At 36.0% G+C, this 26073-nt stretch overlaps 1 protein-coding gene across 1 annotated transcript in view; it reads right to left on the reverse strand.

Moving 5' to 3' along the window:
* Window positions 1-26073, reverse strand: part of LOC118994671 (unconventional myosin-XVI-like) — a 298709-nt gene that overhangs the window by 13509 nt on the left and 259127 nt on the right. Inside the window, exon 20 of the mRNA XM_037057347.1 lies at window positions 14589-14680. Within this exon, the coding sequence (XP_036913242.1) occupies window positions 14589-14680 (92 nt within the window). The remainder of the gene's footprint in view (window positions 1-14588; window positions 14681-26073) is intronic.

Genomic DNA, 26073 nt, shown 5'->3' on the forward strand with positions numbered 1-26073 from the left:
AATGTGGTGTGGGACTTGAGAGTTGACATTGAACTAGCAACGAAGCTGTGAATAAGTCTTTCCCTGACTCGTCTGATTAGCTAATATCTTAATTAGCATCGTTTTGTAGCAGTTCATCAGTTAAGTTATTAACTTCCCAAGATACATTTTCTGGAAGCAACCACAATCTGTATGTTATGGTGTTAATTATAATTAAATAAAATGAAGACAACCATTTTATAAAATTTGATTAAAAAACTATTAACCCAATCCAAATAAGTTTTTAAAAAAATAGCTATAATTAGGAAAGGGGTGTAGTTTAGCAACTTCATTGGCCATGGAGTTTAACACATGGGGGAAAGCATTTTCTCTTCCATCAACCTTGAAATTTCTTCCAAAATTTGATTACCGTTTAGAGTCACCCATTTGAGAACTAGAGGGAAAAGGAACAATTCTTTATAATCACTAAATGTACCAAAAGTTTCTAAAAATATTAAAATATTTCTCAGGATGCTCAACTTGTTATAGGGGATTAACTTTTTCTTTGAGGAAATTTAAGTCCATTGATTCTGAGAAATTTCTGAGACACCAGTTACTAAGAGTTACAAGCTCTGGTTTCGTATACATATATACTTGGTGGGAGCACTGCTGATCACTATTTTGTGTAATCATACATGATAATAATAATACCAATAATAACACTTCTATTATTATTAGAATAATTATCAACATAACAATAATTGTTCTATGATAAATAATATTCTAATAATTCTATCATCAGAAGATACAAATGTGCACAGTTTGTGTTATCATAAGGAATACAGATGGTTAATGGAGGCTAAACTTAGTTAAGTACCATAAGTAATGATGTTCAGTAGCAACAGCAAAATAATGTTCAGCTAAGCCAAATAAATGATGAAGGGTGATAGTGTTACCCAAGATGATATAACAGGCAGACCACAAATACCAGTGGCTGACATAAAAAGCAGTATTTTACTCACATTAAGGCCAAAATTATTGTTTCTGATCAGTGAATGACCTCCCATGTTGTCATGAGTGTACTTTGCATTTTCTTGGGCCTTGGAGTGTTCTGTATCAGCTTTTGGATAAGAAAGGGCATGGAATATTCCTAGGCAAAGGGAGGTTTGTATGGGTCAAGCTATAAACTGGCTCACATCACTACGCCTCCTAATCCATTGACTAGATCTCAGTCATATGATTATCCCTAACCACAATGGAGACTGGGAAATGTAGCTTAACTATGTATTTATAGAGAAATGAACTTGGTGTCTGCCACTGTGACCCTGGTGTCAATTAGTGTCTTTGAGACACTAATTGGTCATGGTAAATTATGCATGTACAAATGCTAGACAAAATCAGGAAAGGAAAACAGATTTAAAGAAGGATCAGGAAGGAAAAGAGAAGATTTTGCCAAAGCAGGCATTGCTTAAGCGTAAATTTTTTAAATCAAGACTTCATTCTAAATATATATAATAAAAACCACCTGGAAGTATATACAATTAATTTTAGATCACTTGGTCTTCACATTCTAGGCTTTTATTATCATTGACTTCATGATACTTCTTTGCAATGTCACACTTCATCCTTTTTAGAACCTGTTCTGAGAGAGTCAGAAGTACAAAATGACTTCTGACAGAAGTATGTTATTTCAAATAATAATGTAATCACAGAAATCAGAGAAGAATCAGGACTATAAGGTCTACTAAAATAAATAAATTTCTTCACCAATGTTAAGTGATCACATTTCAGCATGATGGAACAAGACACTATACTTAAGTAGTCAGGAAATCTGGGCCCTGGGTTCCCAGGTGTCTCTTCCAATTCTCTGTTATCTTGAGCAGTAATTGAGGCATTTGTCTTATATTTTCCACTTACAGAAAAAGCAAATATTTATTCCTAACTTGTATTCTAAGTAGACTAAAGTGTTCAAAACTGGTAAATGGATTTAAAGAAAGACAATACAATAAATCCATGAATGGTATTTTATATTTAGCTTTTTCTTGTAGTTTACAACTTAAACGAATCCCTTTTTAGAATTAACATTGTATTATTAATAATAATTTCAACTTCTCTTCATTTAAACACCAGTAGAGCTCCACTCCATCCAGCTACCCTGGCCATCTTGCAGTTCAGACACGCCCCTGTCTCAGGGCCTTTGCTGTTCTAAATGAAATGCTCTTCCTTCATATCAGCTCCCTCCCTGAATTCCTCGCTTTATTTTTGCTCAATGAGGCTTTTGTTGACAACCTGATTTAAAAGTACGACTCAATCTTCCTCCATATCATTCTTGTCACTTCCAGTCCTACTTATCCTGTTTTACTTTTTCAAATATAATTTAATAGTAGTCCCCAACCCCATAATCTGTGGGGAATACATTCAAAGACACCTAGTTGATGCCTGAATCAGCAGCTAGTGTTGAACCCTATACATATATACTTTTTGTTAATGTTTAATTTATAACTTAAGTACAGTAAGGTATTAATAATAATTTATATTAATAAAATAGAACAATTATAGCAATATACTGTAATAAAAGTCATGTGCATGAGGCCTTTCTCAAATTATCTTATTGTGATATTTTCTTTTCTTTCTCACTTTTTTTCTTGTGATAATGTGAGATGATAAAATGAGTACATGATGAGATGAAGTGAGGTGAATGATATAGGCATTGTGACATAGTGTTAGGTTACTATTGACTTCCTGAGAATACATAACAAGTACTTTATGGATTCTATATGACATATCTGAATTGCCAACATCAGTTATCTTGCACTTGGGGCCATTATCAAGTAAAATAAGGCTTACTGGAACACAAGTACTGTGATACCATAACAGTTGATCTGATGACTGGGATGGCTATTAAGTGACTAATGAGTGGGGAGAGTAGTAGAGTGCACAGCATGGAGATGCTGGACAAAAGGATGAATCATGTCCCAGCTGGGATGGAGTAGAACAGCTCAAAATTTCATCAAGTTATTCATAATAGCATGCAATTTAAAACTTTTGAATTTTTTATTTCTGTAATTTTCCATTTAATATTTTAGACTGTGGTTGACCACAAGTAACTGAAATCACAAATAAGAAGGGATGACCACATTGCCTTTAAGCATATTATACATATTTTTTATTGTTTGACTTCTCATGCTAAAGTTTAACTTCCATGAAGGCAAGGATGTTTGTTTTATACACTAAGGTATCCAAAATGCCTAGATTTGTGCCTGGCGCAAGTGGATCCTCAGTAAGTATTGGTTTAATGACTAAATAAATGAACCTCTGAAAATTCAATTTTATGTAATCCACTTTTTTAGAATTCAACACACATATATTATGTGCTTTATTTTGTCTTATGCACTATGCATATATATTAACAGCTATATACATTAATACCATATATATCATTCTTTATGCAGAATACAAGGGATCTTCCAGAGTCAGTCATTTTTATTGTGACTTTCACATTACATGCCAATTTTAGAATCTAATTACCATATAAAATGTGACATTAATATTCTCTAATCAATGATGTGATTGCCTGTGATCCTATTTAACAAGTATACTGGTACATTTTTAACATGGGAATGAATTACAATATTTGATAAATGTTATACAGAGCTGGCAATTTATTAAGTGCTTTGTGTTCAGAATACAAAAGTGATTAAGATGCATTAATTAGTGCATGTAATATACTGAGAATGGTTTGAACAACATCTCTATATGTTCAGAAGTCTATCAGGGTCTACATATACACACAAGATTATAATACAACAAAATAAGTTGTATAAAAAAGATTCACATTATAGAGTTACAGGAACCAAATTACAGAGGTAGCTAATTATGTTGCTTGGAGGGTGGGATCAAGGATGCCATCAAGAGGAAAGTAATATTAAAAAAGCACATGGAAGGTCAGTGACAAGTGTGGAGAACAGTTCATTTCTGGCAATGTACTCAGCACTAGGAGGAAGTCGGCAGCATGGTCCTATGTGATATAGGTGTGTAAGATTGTCAGCAGCACAGAAAAATGCAAACTTACATTGTTAATTTACATTATTATTAAAAAGCAAATTCCAAACAGCTTAAAGTTCTAACTGTAAAAACAAACCTACACTTTAATATATCTTTATATACACATATACACACACACGTACCAAGATCTGTCCAGAAAAGTCCAGCCATTGTTAATACAATGAGAGTGGTTTGTGCAATATTAGTATGACCTGGCAGCCAATGAGAGTGGACTGGAATGTGCATGTATGAAAAATGACAACTTCATTGTACTAGTCAGTGGGGGCAGTAGACAATGTTGAGTGAGCATGTGTACTGTGTGGCTATGGCATCCAAAATGACTGAGTGAATACAACAATGAGCCTGTATCAAATTTTCCATTAAGTTTTAAATTCCTCCATGGGAACTAGTTAGATGATTCAGAAGGCTGCCACTATGAGCAACAGGTGATTGGCAGCTTCATCATGATAATGCACCCACTCGTGCATCACATCTCATGCAGTTTTTTGTTGAAACATCAACAAAAGTGACTTAGCCCCTCTATGGCCCAGATTTGTTGCCCCATGACTTCTGGCTCTTCCCAAAACTAAAACGACTTTTGAAAGGGAAGAGATTTCAGACCTTTGATGAGATTCAGGAAAATACAATGGGGTAACTGATGGTGATCAGGAGAACTGTATGATGTCATTGTCCTATTGTCTGGACACCTTCAGGATAGAAAAAATATATGCATATTTATGTATATATGTATGTATATGTGTGTATATATTTATATCTATTTACATGTATATATGTGTACACACACACATATATATGGCAGCAGGGTAAGAAAAAATTTTTCTTTTTTATTTTTATTTTTAATTTTTTAAATTTAATTCTTGTTCAAATACAGTTTTCTGTCTTATATTCTTGAACAAAACAAGAAAAGTACAGACTATAAAGATAAGGACCAATCAGTCTGACTTAATAGCATTATAAATTTATATGCAGTAACTACATAAGTTTGGCCAAGATGAAACAAGTCCTTACAGCCTATTTCTCTCACTAATTATAATGAAAACATTAAATAAAATACATAAACATCAATAAGAGGACTCAAAAAAGTAAACAAAAAAAAGTGAGTTGTGGAGGGAATCAAAACTTAGAGTGGAAGCAGAATAAAGACATGTTCAGATTAAAGACAGTAAAGAGAATTCCCTAGACCTGCTGCAAATAAAATGTTAAAGGATTTCTTCAGGGTAAAGTGAATGATAGTGGAAGGGGACTTAAAACTCCAGGAATGAAAAAGAGCCACAGATATGGTAAATTATGGGACAACAAAAAGATGATTTTTCCCCATTAAAGCTGTCTAAACATGCTTGATGGTTGAAGGTAGAGTTATAATACAGTTTGGGAGAATATGTTCAATGTATTGAACATACACTGCATGCATGTTCTCTCAATGTATTCTACACATATGTAGATGTAACATATGTGGCAACTATAAAGTATAGAGATGTAGTGTATGTGACAACTATAAAGTAAAAGTCTATAACAGAAGTTTAATAAAACTGCATTGCAAATTTATAGGAGTTTGATGGTTGCAGCATCAAAGACTCAAGCACATGGTTTTGACACACTTCAGCAGAAGTCAATCATAAACAACAGCTTAATGTCCTTCTTATTCTTTTTTTTCAGCTTTACCTTGAAAACCCTGGGATGAGACAGTCCAAAACAAAACATGAGACAGGACTCAAAGATGAGACTCCTAGGCCAGGCAGCACTCAAACAGTTACTGAGGAAGAGCAGACAGTAAGTATGAATAGTATAGTTGCTGATGACACAACTAAACCAGAGCCAGAAGGACGTCTAGTGGGTGATGTGCACAAAGAAAAAAGGAAAAGATGATGCTGTACCACATGTACAATTGGAACATGGACCACAAGAAGCATGAACCAAGGTAAACTAGAAATGTAAAGCAAGAAATGGAACATCTAAACATTTCAGTGCTTGGTCAGAGTGAACTAAAATGGACTGAAGTGTGACATTTCCAGTCAGGCAATTATAAAGTCTTTTCTGGAAATGACAAACACAGAAGAAACAAAATTGTTTTAATACTGAGGTAAGATGTAGCACAGACAGTTAGGGGTTACAACACAAGGTTGGACTGTATAATGTCAATCAGACTTCTAGGAAAACCAATTAATGTAACTGTGACTAAAGTCTGCTCCAACTACAGTGACCGAAGAAGACAAAATTGGAGACCTTTATATAAGTATTCAAGAAGAAATTCATTATACAGAAAAACCAGATATGCTAATAATTATAGGTGATTGGAATGCAAAAATAGTAAAAAAGGCAGAGCCCAATGTCCTTGGATGAAGCAGGAGCCTGGCTTGTGTATTTCTGTGGAGCCAACAACTTGTCCATCATAAATGTATGTTTCTAACCACCAAATGGATGACCATATACATGAGCATCACCAAATAGCCAATATAGAAGAAATCAAATAAATTATGTATTTGGAACCAGGGGATGGAGAAGCTGTATTCTCTTCCAAAACAAGATGAGGAGCAGATTGTGATACCGACCATGAACTATTAATATCAGACATGAGAGTAAAGATGAAGAAGAGCACTACAATGCTCATAGTACCAAAACAATGTAAATAACACTCCTGATGAATTTAAGGTTCACATAAAACAGATTTGTACTGATAAACTCAAGTGACCATAACTAGAAGAACTATGGTTTGAAACTAGAAATATTGTTAGGAAAGAATGCAAAAAGTCAATGCCAGAAGTATAAAGGAAAGAAAAGTCAAGATGGATGACAGAAGAAATACTAAATATGAGGAAGGGGGACCACAAAACACAGAATTATTTTCTGGAGGGTCGTCCCCCTGTTGTACAAGCTACTCCCACTAACTGAGAGTTCTAGGAGCCCATCTGTAGTAGCGTACCTGCTAGCATTGTTGTGAGAGGCTATGTTTGGCCTCAGTAAATTTTTTTGAATATTAAACACTTGTCCATTTCATGATGGGTGATTTACAAGTGCCCCTGTTTGCACTGCACTGACCGTTTAGCAGTTTTTGATCAAAAATGGCATGACTCCCAGGCCACACCCTCCCTATTCATCTGATCTTGCCCTGAGGAACATTTTTTCCCTCATATGAGAAAAGTCCTCAAAGGGAAACATTTTGCCAGTGTGGAAGAGGTGAAACAAGAAATGGCAGAAGCACTAAAAAGCATCAAAATTGATGAATTCAGAAATTTTCAACAGTGGGAAAAACATCTTGAGATGTGTATTGCATCACATGGATAATACAAATGGAGGTGACCGAATTAAAACATGTAAGAATAAACACACATTTTTTAATAAATAAATTCTGTGTTTTTGGGGGTCTCCCCATGATATTGTCAAACACAGGTGAAAGGCAAAGTAAAAGGTGGTACAAGCAGCATTTGAATCCTGAATACAGCTTTCCAATGAGTATATGTGCAGATAAAAATGAACCATCAGCCTTCTCTCCATCTATGAGTCTGTCTCTATTTTGCTTGTTAGTTCAGTTTGTTCATCAGATTTCACATATGAGAAAATCATATGGCATTTGTCTTTCTCTGGCTTATTTCACTTAGCATAATGCCTCCAGGTCCATCCATGCTGTTGCACATGCTGACAGCTCTGGGAGGGCGGTTAGAGGGTGGAGGGATTGAGCAAAAAAGAAAATGGACTTATGGACATGGACAACAGTGTGGTGATTGTGGGAGGGGAGGGAGGTGGGCAGGGTGGAAGAAGATACAAGGGGCATAAATGGTAATGGAAACATGTAATAAAATAAATAAAATTTTTAAAAAGAACTATTACATAGTCAACACAAGGAGACCAAAAAGAACAGCAAAGAGTTCTTTACCAGAAAATTCAAGAAAATAAAAGGGAAATTCAAAACTAGAGTAGAAATGCTGAACAACCAACAGAGAAGCACACTATCTAATCAGGAGAAAACAAAAAGATGGTGGAGACAGAATCCTAAAGAAGTACAGAAGGAGGCAAAAGGGTGATACATCTTTGAAGATGATTACTAGGAGGAAGAACATGAAATTCTAGAAAGTGAAGCGAAAGCTGCCCTGAAAGTATTGGGAAGAAGTGAATCACCAGGGATTGATGGGGTTCTGATAGAATTATTTCACAGCACAGAGATAAGATCTGTCAAAATCCTCACAAGAATATGTCAGTAAATATATAAAAAAAACAATAGTCTACAAACTGGGTGCATTTAATATACATCCCAATTTTTAAGAAAAAAAGATGCCAAGGAGTAAATAAGTATAAGGCCATTGTTCTTATATCCCACACAAGTAAAGAAGATGTTTAAGTTGGATTTTAGTTGTAAATATTCATTGGATACTGGAGTGCTCCAAAGAATTTCAGGTTAATCTACGTTTTAGAGACTCCAGTGGAGCCTTTGACTTCTTGAATAATGAAAAGCTGGGGTTGCTCTGGAAGGAACGGGTGTGCCTCAGCACTCAACTGTCCTGATGAGTAACCTGTATTGTGAACAGGAAGCCACTGTCAGGACAGAATAGGAAAAGACTGAATGGTTTCTTATAGGCAAAGGTGTCAGACAAGGATGCATTTTATCTCCCTATATGTTTAATCTGTACGCAGAACATGTCATATGAAAATGGCTAGACTTATCAGAAAGAGTGAAAATTGTTGAAAGAAGTATCAATGACTTAAGATATGCAGAGGACACCATCTTATTGGCAGAAAGTAACAGTGATTTGAAATGACTATTGATGAAAGTAAGAAAGTATTAAAGCAGTATTATATTTAAACATCAAGATGACAAAAATCATGACTACAAAAGAAATGCACAACTTTAATACAGACAATGATACTGAAATTGTTAAAGATTTTACTGACCTTGGTTCAGTCACCAATTCAAGTGGTGACTGTAGCCAAGAAATCAAGAGAGGACTGAGACTCAGTAGAACAGCAATGAAAGAATTAGGAAAGATTACCAAGAGTAAGAATGTGTCATTAGAGACAAAGGTTAAGGTCATCCACACTCTCTTGTCCGCAGTTATTATGTATAGATGTGAAAATTGGAAAGTGAAGGAAGTTGAAAGTAAAAAAGGATGGATTCATCTGAAATATGGTGTGTGAGGAGAGCTCTACCAATATCCTAAATTTTCAGTAAAGCAGGTGCATCCTAGTGCAAATTAAGCCTAAAACATCACTGGAAGCAAAAAATGACAAGCTTTAAAAGGGTAATGGAGGGCCATGCACTAAGTTCAGGATGGATTCCCCTCAGTGTGGCAGGCAGGGATGGGATCACACCTGGCACGAGTGTTTCCCTAAAAATATGCTGCCAGAGCAAATATGGTAAAATGATAAGGTTCACTGAAGTTGTATGTTTTACTAATCACTGTTGCTTTTTTTCTAAATTTATAATATTCCATAACAAAATATTTTTGAAAATCACATACATGACATACATACTTTATGAAAATTCTAGATAAATATCGGGCTCTGCGGATTCAATCTAATTTCCTATATATTTTAGGTAGAGTCTTTCTATTAGAGTCAGAATTGATATTCAAGATATTGACCTTGAAAAAGAGGGAATACTATAATAATAATACCAAGTACTTTTTCAGCACTTGCTATATTGCAGGTAGCATGCTTGACATGTTACATATATTCTCTCTAATCAATCTGAAAAACAATCACTAGTTTCTATATCTGCATGTCAAATAACAGATTTAGGATTTATACCTAGATTTTTCACTTCTTTAATTTTAAAAATTAAATTGAATTAATATTAAAATAAGTTAACTAGAATATATTTAAATGCGTTTTCTTAGTTGCATTGTTCCTCCCTCCCTCATGCAGTGGTGTTGGCTAAGTGCAGCTTTCCCATCTGGAAGGTGAGTGTGCAGAGCTATCAAAGACTTTTCTCTTCTTTAAAAACATATCACTATTCTGATTTCTCATTCTTTTCATAGTTTTTAAAATTGAATTCTCTTCATTGATAACAGTCAATGTCTTCACTAGGAAAACACTATGCATTCAAATACCATTAGGGTATATGTATGGTACAATTTTATGAAGAACAAACACAAAATATAGGATTTGGTTTTGTTGTTTATGTTCTAACTTCCTATATACCTATACAGGATATGCCCCTTTTCCTTTGAAAATGGCATTTAACTCATACCATCAAACTAATTCACTGCTTTCATTTCTTGCACATAATGTGGAAGTCACAAGTGGTGCATACTGACTCCCAGAAATTGCAGCTGTGTGAAAGAGCTTCTACCCTAGATTTCAGTCTGTAGCTCCTAAATGAAACACATGTACACTTCCTTTAGAAATGGTTATCTGATTTTTATTTCTTACCATATGCTTTAGAATTATCTCTTAATGATTAAATTAAATATCTAGATTTAGTTATTTTATCTAACACACTTTCTTTTTATGTCACAGTGTATTCCAAAGCAGTCTTTGTAAAACACAAATTGAATATAGAAAGAAGGCATCGGGTTTATTTAGTGCTCTGTAACTCTTCATCTTGTTGATATGTGACGTTACAAAAAAGGTTTATTTGATTGTTCAGTAAAATAAGCCACGTAACAATTTGTTTCTTGATATGGATCAATTGCATATTGATTATGTTATGGCTTTCACTGGCAGCTGTTTCTGGAGTGGAGAAATATACATTAAGCTCTTGGGTTCTGGAACACCACTATTTTATCATATACCGTCAATGATTTCTCACAATGAACATTTGAATCTGACAGATATTAATAAAATTTTTTATGCCTTTGTAAAATACAAAATAATATAAAAAGGTTTGGCAAGAAATATGACAAATACCCACAATAAAAATCAAAGATCATAAATCACACCATAGTTTTGTGGAGAACAGACAGCTGAGAGAAGTAAAATGGCATGAAGGGAAAGTTGGTAAAAGTAAAATGAGATGCACATACAAATAAACTATGCTCATGTGAGAAAAGAAAACATCTCATTTTTCAATGTCAAGTGTGGACCCCTAACCAGATGTGCAACTAGCAATTTTATGCCAGGGCAAGCACTCAACCTTTATATTATACAAGCCCATTGGGTACCCTTCTGCCAGCAGGACACCCCATCCTGCACTGTTCGTGTTTTTGCTCTATTTATAATCCATAGGCTTCCTGTGTCAGGTTACCTGGCCTCCTGCGTCAGCAGAGGATTGCAATCACAGCAAAAAACACTACGAAGTCATTCTGGGTTGGAAGATGTTCTCACTGTTATCTTCACTGCTGAGTCTCCCACTGCCTAGCTATTGCTAAGAAACTGCATTGTGCCAAATGGCACTAAATTTTTTAAAGGTTATTTTACATCGCATAAAATGTCAAATATGTAAATGGTGTATTATTTTTATGCAAGCTGTCAAGTTCTAAAACCAATCTGAAATGGTTTCTAAACTTATGAAATTCCAGATTTGAGGACTTGGATGTGCCACAAAGCCACATTCCAGGGCCAGTAAGTAGAAACCCATGATGTCACACATTCACTGCTGGTTTTATTCATGCTGGCTGAGTGCTTTGGAAGGTCATGAATATTTTATCATTGTTCACAGCATGGACCTACCGAACCATCTATATAAGGACTATAAATAAATTCAGCCACATTTGTGATACAGCTAATATCTCAGTTTTCACTATTTTCAAATATTTTAAGTAAAATTAATTTTACCACTTTTATGTAAAACCACATTTTAAAAATTAACAAAAACCATGATGAAACAAATAAACTACGTTTTTTATATTCTGTACCATGAGGAAAGAAACTACTACTTATCAAATTAATGGCAGTCAAAAATTCTTACTTGTAAGCAATGAAGACTAACTCTGGGCATCTTAACAGTTAGAAGCTTTACTGGAAGGTGAAAGAGTGACATGGAGTTCAAGGAAAAATCTGGCAAACTGGACAAACCAAGGTGGATGCAGTGGTTGGCGGTAGACATATACTGATCAACATCTGCTGCCACTATAGGAAGCCACCACTGCCAGATGTGACCCCCCATGGCAACAGCTATTCTCCGCTCTCCATTATGTGTGTCTTGCTCAATAATCCATGGCTGATAGGTTGACTGAGCCCACCTCACATGTATTCGTTTAGCTATCAAAGGACAGAGAAGAAGGGAGACTCTCCCTTTAAAATTTCACTGTGATAGTGAAAAAACTTAAATATGTGACTGGCAGCTAAAAAATTATAAATGCCTACTATGGTTTTTAGATTTCTGTCTTGAACCAGCAATTCTTCAAATTTTATGAAAAGGTTGAATGACCCCTACATTCTTCTTAATGAGTTATGGTAAATTCATTCTCAGAAACAGGACATACAATGTTGACATCCATTCAAACTGTGGACTCTGAATTTTCCCTATAATCTTGGGTAAATTACTGTATCCATTTCCTGCTTTCTTTATCTACAATAGTGCCCATACATTTTTATATTCCTTAAAGAAAATGAAATCATTCCTGGTGCTCATTAAAATATAAAAATCCTTAAAAATAGACTATTCAATTTTTTAGTTAGCAATTAATTTTACTTCTGTATGCCCAATCAGTCCAACTGATTTTATAGAATTCCTATTTAATTGCATTAGTAGAAAATCTAAAATGCAATATGCCTGTATGTGTCCATACTTCCTCTATAAATGTCACACAAGAGACATGTATGCTGAAAGATGTGTGGCTGTTAAATGCATAGTTTCACATAACTTGTATAGCTTTTCAACAGTGAGGAATGTGTCTTACCATGAGAATGTATGTCCACACTTTTGCATGGAATAAAATATGCCTGTTTTTTCATTTCCTTGAAAAAATGCATTGGGAGATAACTGAAGGCAGGCAGGTTTGCGTTTGAAAACAAGCCTCCATTGAAAACTGGGAGTGGAAAGTTATTTCTGATGACCTTTACCATTTCTCTTCACTTCTTGGTCAAGTCAATGAAAGATCAGGGGAAAAGTTACAGAGATGTCCATTTTATGTACCTTGTTTCAATATTAACCCTTTTCTCCATGAACCACATTGTAGTGAGAGTCCTGGGAAGGGTGTCGGATGGCCTATCATTGTGCTCTAAAGTATAGGAGTCAGCCCTGTAATGAAAATCAAACCAATGTTCATTACAAGTAGGGTCCCCTGTGAATTATCTTAGATAAAGCATCTGTACTGCTTACAAGGTTAAGTAAATGCATCTCTAAGGAACAGAGGGGAGATTAGGACACTCTATTATTGCTACCAATCAGCATTTCCTTTTTATTTCAGTGCCTATATATCACTGTAAATGATTTCAGCAGATTACCTCCTTTAAGATTTATTTTTAAGATTAAAATTATTGATTTTTCCCACAACCTCATCAGTATTATTTAGAAAATATGATCTGATAAGGCCATGCCTACATAATGCCACATACTGAGATGCAAGCTGATCAATAGCTGGACAATGGATTTCTTAAAACATCTGGATATTTGACTGAGACTTTAAAAGATTTTTATGCATATATTTGAAATAATAAGAGCTGTATGGTGACTTCATACAAAATAAGAATCTTGTTGCTATACTTCAAGTATATTAATAATAAATCCTGAAATATTGTTGCTTGTACACCTGAATGCAAAGTCATATCTTTCTGAAGATAATTATTGAGAACAATATTTTAAACTTATAAGAATAGATAGTACACTTGATATTATCCAAAAGGCTGAGAAGAATAAATGGTGATAGAAGGAGAGTTCACTTGGGGTGTTGAACACACAATACAGTGAACAGTTGATGTGTTGTAGAACTGTGCACCTGCAACCTGTATAATTTGTTAACCAGTGTCTCCCCAATAAATTTAATAAGAAGGAAAAAAAGAAACTGTTTTAAATTCAACATAGCAAAATAGTAAATTATGTTATATAAGTCCTTTTTTAAAATAATACTAGTGGGTTTCTTTTCTGCAGTGATAATCTTTATTTTGGTGAACTTTTTAAGGCCAAACACATTAAGCATATATGTGAAATCACTGAAACATGCTGAAACACAGTTTTGTGCACAGTCATTTTATTTCTATTTAACTGTGCTCTGATTACATGTCATATTTTAAATGAATTTGGATTACATGGAATTTGGAAGCAGTAACTGAGATATAATGGCATGCCATAAAACCACAGGTGCTTCTAGTATTTTATTCCCATGTGTTGTCACTTAGAGTCCCCCAATTATAGCTGAGGTCAAATGTGGAAAACATATTAACATCATTCAGTAAATTTAATATCATCTTCCCCTGACAGTGATTTAAAAAATTCTACAACATAAATTATGTCTACAATATTTATTATTTTTTATTTGTATGGGACAAATTATTATTTTTTAAACCAACAAAATACTGAAGTCAGCTGAGACAGAGGAGAGAGAAGAATATTGTTTGAGAAACTTAGGGCAGAGATGAGAGTAACTCCTTTCTCTAATCCAGTAAAAACATATGTTCTTGGGCATACCTTAATGAATTTCTTGTCATAATTTCATTTATTATGGCATATGTGAATATGTAGGGGTCATTACCTGAGTGGTATGACTCTCTCTGTGTCTCTGAAATGTTGAGGTCACTGTCCCACTCACGGACAACCTGGAGAATCCCTCTTCTTCAGGTAAACCTATTGAGATCAAAACAAAATAGTTAAGTTGTATATTTTTCCCTGAATAAAATAAGTTGTATATTTATTGTAATACACTAAAACTGTTATATTTTATGGATTAAAATTATCACAAGTTAAACATTAATTGAATAAGAAAGACTTTCCAAGAAAATATGGGAAAACAAAATAGTGCTACAGTTCTGTTTAATAAATGGATATATTGGCAAAAGAGGAAAAATATTAATGAAGAAGGAGGGAAGATGGCAGTGTGGTAGGAGGGTACAGATTCCACATGCACCTACACACAGGAGAAAAACCTAGCCAATCTACAGAGGAACAGAGCAAACAGCCAACAGTACCACAGCATACATGAAAATAGGACATCAAAAATTGTAGTGGACTTTGAAAAACCAGACGTTCCATTCCTTCTTCCTTTCTTTCCAATTTTATCTCTTCTTCCTTCATTCTTCTGCTGTTTTTGTTTTTTCTCTTTCCTTTTTAAATATCCACAAGTGAAACAAAAATGCCAGGAACTGTGAAAATATCAGAGTTGGACCCAAAGAGGGGGCATACCAACAGTTGAGACAGTGAGACAAATTTCACTTTGCTATTACAGAGAAACTGAAAGTTATTGCATATTTGTATTATTATTTTTCATTATTCTTACATCTTTTATTTTAATAGTATTTTTGTATTCCTCTTCTTTCTGTATATTCTTCTTTGCTTGGCTGGTTATATTGTACCATTTGGCAGGTTTCCCCTGTTTTCTCATTCATAGTGTATTGCTAATTTACTGTCCTTCACTTCACTTGTGATCCATTAGCACACTAGTCAAGGTCCTATACTCCCTATTCTTGTTATCTAGATCTCATAGATTCTGTCATATGATTGATGCAGTGATATTATTGTAAATAATAGCTATTCTACACAATTGTAAATACTACACAATGCCCATCCCAGATCTTAGGCCACTTCACATTTTCCTGAACTCTATTACTGTAGTGGTTGACTCTATTCTCTCACACTGCACCTATTTACTATCCTTTACTCTCACCTCAGAATCTGATTTCACAAGCTCACTGCTTTCTAGATCCAACTCACAATCCTCCTCTCTACAACAAGAGTCTTATCTTCTTTCCACCCTCTTTAAAAAGTTGCTGGTTGGGTGGAATATTATGGTTAACACTATACATATCCAAAGGATCTCCTATCTCTTCTCTACTGGCTGCTACTGTAAATATTATAGAATACTCTCCTGATGTCATAAACCATTATGCCTTCCACTCCAACTGATCAGAAAAGAGAGTAGGTAGAAGCGATGTTCACACCATAAGCCCAGGAAGCCAGAACAAATCAATTTAAGAATCTGAGGCTAACAAGAAAAGTCTCACAAACAATGGGAAGACAAAGAAAGAATCCCCAAATGAAAAGAAAGGAGGAAGCCTCAGAGAGAATGCTAAATGAAATAGAGGCACCTCAACTATCAGATATTGAGTTCAAAGCAATGATTATCAGGAAACTCAATGAGCTCACAGTGAATTACCAGAAACTACAGGGAAAATACAATGAACTCACTGCAAACTACATCAACATGAAAAAGGAAACAGAAACTATCAATAAGGGCTAAGAGGAAATGAAGAACATAAGATCTGAACTGAAAAACACAGTAGAAGGAATCAAAAGCAGGCTCAACGAAGCAGAAGATTGGATCAGTGAGCTGAAGGACAAAGTAGAAAAAAAAAACACCAGAAAGAGCAAGAAAAGGAAAAGAGGCTCAGACAGAATGAAGAGGGATTAAGAGAAATGCAAGACATTATGAAACACAATAATATCCATGTAATAGGGGTACCAGAAGGAGAAGAAGAAAAGCAAGGGATAGAAAACCTATTTGAAAAAGTAGTGATGGAAAACTTCCCTAATTTGATGACAGAAAAAGTCACATAAATCCAGAAAACACCCAGAGTCCCAGTGAAGAGGAACCCAAAGAGGCCCACTTCAAGACACATCATAAATAAAATGGCAAAATTCCAAGATAAAGAGAGACTCACAAAAGCAACAAGGGAAAAACAAGAAGTAACATATAAGGGAGCCCTGCTGAGACTAGCAGCTGACTTCTCAATGAAAATGCTCCAACTCAGAAGGGAATGGCAAGAAATATTCCAAGTAATGAAAACCAGAGGCCTGCAACCAAGACTACTTTATCCAGCAAGGCTCTCATTTAAAATGGAAGACCAAATAAGGAGCTTCTCAGACAAAAGAAGTCTAAAAGAATGTGCCTCCACCAAACCAGTTCTGCAAGAGACGCTAAAGGGCCTGCTTTAAGGAAAAAAAGAAAGAGAGAGAGAGAGAGAAACACAGGTAGGAAAATGACAAAGAATAAGTACCTATCCACAATGACCTTAAATGTAAATAGATTAAATGCTCCAATCAAAAGACATAGAATAGCTGAATGGATATGAAAGCATGACCCACACATATGCTGCCTATAAGAGACCCACCTCAGGACAAAAGGTCTACACAGACTGAAAGTGAAGGGCTGTAAAAAATTTTCTGAAGCAAATAGGCAGGAAAAAAAAAAGCCAGGGTAGCAATACTCATATCAGACACAACAAACTTCATAAAAAGGGCCATAAAGAGAGACCCAGAAGGTCACTTTGTAATGCTCAAGGGAAGAATCCGCCAAGAAGAAATACATATTGTAAATATATATGCAACCAACATAGGAGTACGCAAATACATAAAGAAAATCTTAGAGAACTTCAGGAATGATATGGACACCAACACAATTATACTAGGGGATTTTAACACCACATTGTCAAAAATGGACATACCTTCCAAACAAAGTATCAACAGAGATACTGTGGCATTAAACAATGCCCTAGATCAAATGGACTTAATTGATATATATATAGAGAGCTTTTCATCTAAAAGAAGCAAAATAAACATTCTTTTCAAATGCACATGGAACATTTTCAAAGATAGATCACATAACAGAACACAAAACAAGCCTCAACAAATTCAAGAAAATTGAAATCATACCAAGCATTTTCTTCGATCACAAGGGACTAACAGTAGAAACCAACCCCAAGGAAAAAAATGCCAAACACTCAAAATCATGGAGATTGAATACCATGCCATTAAACAATGAATAGGTAAAGAATGAAATTAGGGAAGAAATCAAAAAGTTTCTGGAAACAAATGAAAATGAACTCACGGCAACCCAAAACTTATGGGACATAGCAAAGGCAATCCTGAGAGGGAAGTTCATAGTGATACTGGCCTACCTAAAAAAGATAGAAACATTTCAAACAAACAACCTAACCCTGCATCTACAAGAATTCAAGGAACAAAAACAAAGACATCCCTGAGCAAGTAGAAGGAAGGAAATAACCAAGGTCAGAGCAGAATTAAAGGACATAGAGACTAAAAGCACAATTCTAAGGATCAATGAATTCAGGAGGTGGTTCTTTGAAAAGATAAACAAAATTGACAAGCCTTTAAGTAGGCTCATCCAGAAAAAAAGAAGACCCAAATAAACACAATCAGAAATGAAAGAGGAGAGATTACAACCGATACCTAAGAAACACAAAGGATTGTAAGAAATTACTACATAGAACTGTATGCCAAGAAATTTGAAAACATAGGTGAGATGGACAAATTTCTAGAAAAATATAATCTTCCAAAACGCAATGAAGAAGAAACAGAAAGCCTGAATAGATCAATAACAGCAGACAAAATTGAAGCAGTAATAAAAAAAACCTCCCAACACACAAGAGTTAGACCAGATGGTATCATAGGAGAATTCTGTGAAGCATTTAAGGAAGAGCTAACCCCTATTCTTCACAGACTATTCCCAAAAATCCAAAATGATGGAAGACTCCCAGACTCCTTTTATGAAGCCATCATCATACTAATCCCCAAACCAGATAAAGATACAACAAAGAAAGACATCTTCAGGCCAATATTACTGATGAACATAGATGCTAAAATCCTCAACAAAATGTTGGCAAACTGCATCCAACAGTACATTTAAAAAGCCATACACCGTGACCAAGTGGGATTAATCCCAGGGATGCAAGGATAGTACAATATTTGCAAATCAGTAAATGTAATACATCACATAAACAAAAACAAAGACAAAAAATCACATGATCATAGAAATAGATGCTGGGAAAAGCTTTTGATAAGGTACAACACCCGTTTATAATAAAAACACTCAGCAAAGTGGGAATAGAGGAAGCATTCCTCAACATAATAAAGACCATATATGGGAGACCTACAGCCAACATCATACTCAATGGGCAAAAACTAAAATCTTTTCCACTAAGATCAGGAACAAGACAGGGTTGCCCACTTTCACCACTTCTGTTCAATACAGTATTGGAAGGTTTGGGCACAGCAATCAGACAAAAATGGAAATAAAGTGATCCAAATCAGAAAGGAAGAAACAAAACTGGCATTGTTTGCAGATGACATAATAGTATACATAGAACATTCTATACACTCTGCCAAAAAACTGCTTGACCTAATAAATGAATTTGACAAAACAGCGGGATACAAAGTCAATATCCAGAAATCAAATGCATTTTTGTTTACTAACAATGAAACAGCAGAAGTAGAAATCAAGAAAAATATCCCATTTGATATAGCAAAAAGAAAAATAAAATACCTAGGAATAAACCTAACCAAAGAGGCAAAAGACTGGTATTCAGAAAACTACACAACACTGAAGAAAGAAATTAAGGAAGACACAAATAAATGGAAACATATACTGTGTCTGTGGATTGGAGTAATTAATATAATCAAAATGTCCCTACTACCAAAATCAATTTACAGATTCAATGCAATACCTATTAAAGTACCAATGGAATATTTCACAGACATAGAACAAACACTTCAAAAATTTATATGGAACCGTAAACAACCCTGAATAGCTGCTGCAATTTTGAGAAAGAAGAACAAAGTAGGAGGAATCACAATACCTGATAGCAAACTATATTACAAGGCCACTGTAATTCAAACAGCCTGGTACTGACATAAAAACAGGCACATAGACCAATGGAACAGAATGGAGAACCCAGAAATAAACCCAACTCTCTATAGTCAATTAATATTCGACAAATGGGGCAGGAACATAAAATGGGGTAAAGATAGCCTCTTCAACAAATGGTATTGTGAGATCTGGACAGCTACATGCAGAAAATGAAACTTGTCCAACAATTTAAACATACAGGAAAATAAATTGAAGGTGGATAAAAGACATAAATATAATTTGTGACACCATTTAAGTCCTAGAGGAGAACATAGGCAGGAAATCTCAGATATTTCACGCAGCAGCATTTTTACTGATATATCCCCTAGAGCAAGGGACATAAAGGAAAAAATAAACAAATGGGATCTCAGCAAAATTAAAAGTTTCTGCACGGCTAAAGAAAACAATATTAAAATCAAAGGAGAACCAACCATATGGGAAAACATATTTGCTAATGATACCTTAGACAAGGGTTTAATCTCCAAAATATATAAATAACTCACACAACTTCACTCTAAGAAGACAAGCAACCCAATTAAAAAATGGGCAAAGGACTTGAACAGACACTTCACCAAGGAGGACATACAGAGCATCCAGAGACACATGAAATGATGCTCAATATTGCTAGCTATCAGAGAGATGCAAGTTAAAACCACAATGAGATGCCACCTCACATTTGTCAGAATGGCCATCATTAACAAAGCAACAAACAACAAGTGTTGGAGAGGTTGTGGAAAAAAGGGAACCCTGGTACACTGTTGATGAGATTGCAGACTGGTATAATCACTATGGAAAACAATATGTAATTTGTTAGAAAACTAATAATGGATCCCCCTTTTGACTGAGCAATTCCACTGCTAAGATTATATCCTAAGAACCCTGAAACATCAATCCAAAAGGACCTATGAATCCCAATGTTCATAGCAGTACAATTTACAATAGCCAAGTGCTGGAAGCAATCTAGGTGCCCATCAGTAAATGAATGGATCCAAAAAATATGGTACATATACACAATGGAATTCTATGCATCAGAAAGAAGGAAGGAGCTCCTACCCTTTATGACAACATGGATAGAACTGGAAAGCATTATGCTAAGAAAAATAAACCAGGAGGTGAAAGACAAATACCATATGATCTCACCTTTAAGAGGAACCTAAACAACAAAACACACAAGCAAGCAAAATATAACCAAAGACACTGAAATAGAAAATAGGCTAACAGTGTCCAGAGGGGAGAGGGGAGGGAATTTCAATAAAATTTCAGGGGAAAAGGGGAAGGGTTTACAGGAACAAATATAAAGGACACATGGACAAAAACTAGGGAGGGTGGAAATGGTAGGGAGGTGGAGAGGGATGGTTGGGTGTTCTGGGATGGGAGTAAAAGAGAGAAAACTGTACTTGAACAACAATTAAAATAAAATTAAAAAATAATAATAAACCTGAAAAAATAATAATGAAGAATATGTCACCATAGCACAAAAGTTAGCCAAATTCAGCAATATGTATTAGGGGGGAGAATGGGAACTTTTCTAGAAATGAAAAATTGTTCAATGAAATATTAATGGAGATAAAAGGATTATGTGGACAATAGAAAATAAATGGGCTCACTGAGTTGCTACAGAAAATAGACTTTATATTTCATTTGTGGAGTAGCAGGGATGCAAAGAAAGGATCAGGAGATGTGTAAGACACAACCAAGTGTCAGAGGGGTTCTACAGAATATAGTTTATTTTATATACAAATTGAGTGGAGAGATTGGGTGGAATTCCATGAGGAAAAAGTCAAGGTAACTGTCTATCCACAGCAAACAAGTTCATAACCAGCTATATAGAATGAATAGTGGATCTGAGGAAATCTACAACCCCCTCCACAAGTGATAGAGAAGTACCTACGAGGCAACAAAGGATTTTATTAATTATCCCTTATTATAGAGGCAGAACACTGGACACTTTGGGCTATATCATTCTCTGCTGTGGGTGCTGTCCTGTGAATCATGAGATTGTGGCAGCATCCTGGTCTCTACCCTAGATGCCAGTAGCACCTCCCCAGTGTGACAACCAAAAATGTCTCCAGAAATTGCCAAACATCCCCTGGGAAGCAACATCATATTTGGCTTAGAAGCACTGTGAAAGAGGGATCAATATAATTATGAGACTTTTCGATAAATATGAAGAAATAAAAAAATAACTACCCAAAGGAATGAGTTCTACCCAGAGAACTTGAAATTTGTAAGTGATTGCTACCCTCATCTGGAATCATAATTAGCTGGTATGTTGTAACTCACAGATAGTAAACGCGAGGCCCTTGGGCCGAATCTAGCCCTCCATCTTGTTTCATCCAGTCTGGCACTTTGTTTCTACCCGATGCCAGTGCCGAGCTACTTGCCCCTAGTTAAAGTTACATGTATACAGTCCTAGAATTACATTTGGCCCCTGGAAGGCAAGCGTGAAGCTGATGTGGCCCCTGGTGAAAACGAGTTTGAAACCCCCAGTGTAGTTTATTAAACATGTACATGATTCCTAAATTAAAGTCATTAGAAATCACTTCCTACTTTTTCCAATGGCAGCAGAGAGTTAGTTGCTCAGGGAAGTTCACAAAATCTTGTCATCACATAACAAGGCCTCCCAGTTGATCTTCCTGTTATGTGCACAGATACTTTGTATCGAAAAGATAGCTTCACTGAAACAGGGAAGACGATGGCCAGCACCTAAAAAAATGATACACCTATGTGTTGGGGGGGGATTGTGTGCCAGAGAATGGGTCTCCCTCATAAGCAATAGCAATTTCTTCAGCTGGCTAGGGAAGTACTGTATGAGAGACTGTGGTAGCAGGTGTGGGAAAGCAATTAGTGTTCCAGCGATCTGAAATCTAAACAGGTGGAAGGGAACATGAAAAGCTAAGATTGAGCACAAGTTGGAATTCCAGGCAACTAGATTGGCAGATAGTTGGCAATAAAATATATGTCCAGGAAACAAGGCATAGCAAAGGGTTTGAGCCTTACATGAAGGAGGGGTGTCAAAGGTAGGGCAGTGCAAAGAGCAGAATGACAAGCAGAACAAATGTCTATGTCTAGAGAATCTGGGTCACTGGACATTTTACTAAAACTGGGAATTTGAGGCAGGAGAAGAAAATTGTAATCCATTTTTCAAAAATGAGTTATTAGTTAGAAGTTCATTCTCTAAATCAAAGCAAAAACTCTATTAGTGAGGATACACACACAGAGCCAGATCAAGAGCATAACATGCTTTATATAGTGTCAATTAAATAAAGTTAAGAAATTTTATTTTCTTTATGGTCAGCCTCTGAGTAAAGTGTTAGGAGATGCAATAAAGAATAAATAAAAGTTTTTGCTCTTTAGAAGCTCAAATTTAATAGAAATGACCCATAACCAGGATACAGAATAGAGATCTAAGGAGTAAGTTGGAGTACAAGTAACATTGAGCAGAATCTTGAAGAAATCAGAGATTAATCCTAACTGAAGGGATTAGAGAAAATGTAGAAACAGTGGAGCTGCTGAAGGAACTGGGCCTTCCAAGGTGAAAAGGATTTTGAATGTGAAGAAAATTGAGAAGAAAAAAATGAGATAAAGCAATAAAATGTGAGGATACTGCTCCACATCTAAGGTAATGGCTTATAAGAAATTAATATAGGACTGCCAACCAATATGGAGGCATATGTAGATACACTGCCTCCTCCCACAACCAAATGAAGGACAACAACAAATTTAAAAACAACAAATAACCAGAACTGCCAGAAAATTGAACTGTATGGAAGTCTGACAATCAAAGAATTAAAGAAGAAATATTCATTCAGATCAGCAGGAGGGGTGGAGATGGGCAGCTGGAGTGGAGAGGATGCCTGGCAAAGGCAGGGGCTAGAGGAGCAGGGTGGGCAAGGTGGTGGCTGGCAGAGTGGGTGGTCCCACATTTGTGTGTGGATAAACCAGAAGGGACAACTGTGGAGTAAGACAGACCACAGAATATAGGGTTCCACCATGGGGAAATAAAACCTCAAAGCCCCTGAATGAAAAAACCTGTGGGGGTTGAGGTAGCAGGAGAAACTCCCAGACTCACAGGAGAGTTTGTTGGAGAGACCCACAGGGCCCTACAACATACACAAAACCACCCACCTGGGAATCAACACCAGAAGGACCCAACTTGCTTGTAGTAGCAGACAGAGTGACTCAAAGCCAGCAGAGAGCTGAGCAAGCAGCATAGTTCCCTCTTGGACCCCTTCTCCACGTACAGTGCCAGAATGCAGCAACCTAGGTTGCCCTTCCCTGGCAAATACCTGAGGCTTGGCCTCTTACTATGTAACAGGTGTGCCCAGGCAAAGGAGTATGGCCCAAATGAAAGAACAGATCAAAACTTCAAAAAAAAATACAACTAAGCAATGAAGAGAGAGTCAGTTTATCAGATGCACAGTTCAAAATGCTAGTAATCAGGATATTCATAGAAATGGTTGAGTATGGTCAAAAAATAGAGGAAAAAGTGAAGGATGTGAAAGGTGAAATAAAGCAAAATGTATAGGGATCCAGCAGTGAAAGAAGGAAACTGGGAGTCAAATCAATGATTTGGAGCAGAAGAAAGAAAAAAAAACATTGAACCAAAACAGAATGAAGAAACAAGAATTCAAAAAAATGAGGAGAGGCTTAGAACTTTTGGGACAACCTTAAACATTCCGACACCTGGATCTTAGAGGTGCCAGAAGAAGAAGAGGAAGAGCAAGAAATTCAAAACTTATTTGAAAACAGAACGAAGGAGGATTTCCCCAATCTGGTAAAGGAAATAGATTTCCAGGAAGTCAAGAAGCTCAGAGAGTCCCCAAAACGTTGGACCCAAGGAAGCACACACCAAGGCACATCATAATTAAGTCCCTCAAGATGAAAGGTAAAAAGAGAATCTTAAAAGCAGCAAGAGAAAAGGTGACAGTTACATACAAAGGAGTTCCCATAAGGCCACCAGCTGATTTCTCAAAAGAACTTTGCAGGCAAGAAGGGGCAGGAAAGAAGTATTCAAAGTCATGAAAGGCAAGGATCTACTGTATCCAGCAAGATATAATTTAGAATGGAAGGGCAGATAAAGTGCTTCCCAGATAAGGTCAAGTTAAAGGAATTCATCATCACCAAGGCCATATTATATGAAATGTTAAAGGGACTTACCTAAGTAAAAGAAGATCAAAAATGCAAACAGTAAAATGACAACACACTCAAAACAATCAACAATTGAACCTAAAAAAACAAAAACAAAAATGAATCAAGTAAACAACTAGAACAGGAAGAGATTCACAGAAACAGAGATCACATTGAGGGTTACCAGCAGGGAGGGGGAATGAGGAAGGGGGAGGGTGGGGGAGAAGGTACAGGGAATAAGAAGCATAAATGGCAGGTAAAAACTAGATAGGAGGGATATTAAGAATACTATGGGATACGTTCCCTAGAGTAAGGGAGATAAAGGAAAGAATAAACAAATGGGATCTCACCAAAATTAAAAGCTTCTGCATAGCTAAGGAAAACAGTATCAAGATAAAAAGAGAAGCAACTGTTTGGGAAAACATATTTGCCAATGATACCTCAGACAAAGGTTTAATCTCCAAAATATACAAAGAACTCACACAACTTCACTCAAAGAAGATGAGCAACCCAATTAAAAAATGGGCAAAGGACTTGAACAGACACTTCTCCAAGCAGGATGTTCAGAGGATTCAGAGACGCATGAAAAGATGCTCAAAATCGCTAGCTATCAGAGAGATGCAAATTAAAACCACAATTAGATTCCACTTTACACCAGTCTGAATGGCCATCATAAACAAAGAAACAAACAAGTGCTGGAGAGGTTGTGGGGAAAAGGGGACCCTAGTTCACTGTTGGTGGGATTGCAGACTAGTACAACCATTATGGAAAACAGTATGGAATTTTCTAAGAAAACTAAAATTGGACCTGCCTTTTGACCCAGCAATTCCACTGCTAGCATTGTATCCTAAGAACCCTAAAACACCAATCCCAAAGAACATATGCACCCCAATGTTCATAGCAGCACAATTTATAATAGCCAAGAGTTGGAAGCAACCTAGATGCCCATTGGTCAATGACTGGATCAAAAAACTATGGTACAATTACACAATGAAATTCTATGCTGCAGAAAGGAAGAAGGAGCTCCTACCCTTTGCAACATCATGGATGGAACTGGAAAGTATTATGCTGAGTGAAATAAGCCAGGTGGTGAAAGACAAATACCATATGATATCACCGTTAACAGGAATCTAAACAACAAAACAAACAAGCAAGCAAAATATGACCAATGACACTGAAATACGGAACAGGCTGACAGGGACCAGAGGGGAGAGTGGAGAGAATCACAGCAGCAAAGGGGAAGGTCTAA

The sequence above is a fragment of the Sturnira hondurensis genome, unplaced genomic scaffold (genome assembly GCF_014824575.4).
Source record: "Sturnira hondurensis isolate 20B ecotype Veracruz unplaced genomic scaffold, ASM1482457v3 Scaffold0009686, whole genome shotgun sequence".
In the NCBI taxonomy this organism is placed as follows: Eukaryota; Metazoa; Chordata; class Mammalia; order Chiroptera; family Phyllostomidae; genus Sturnira; species Sturnira hondurensis.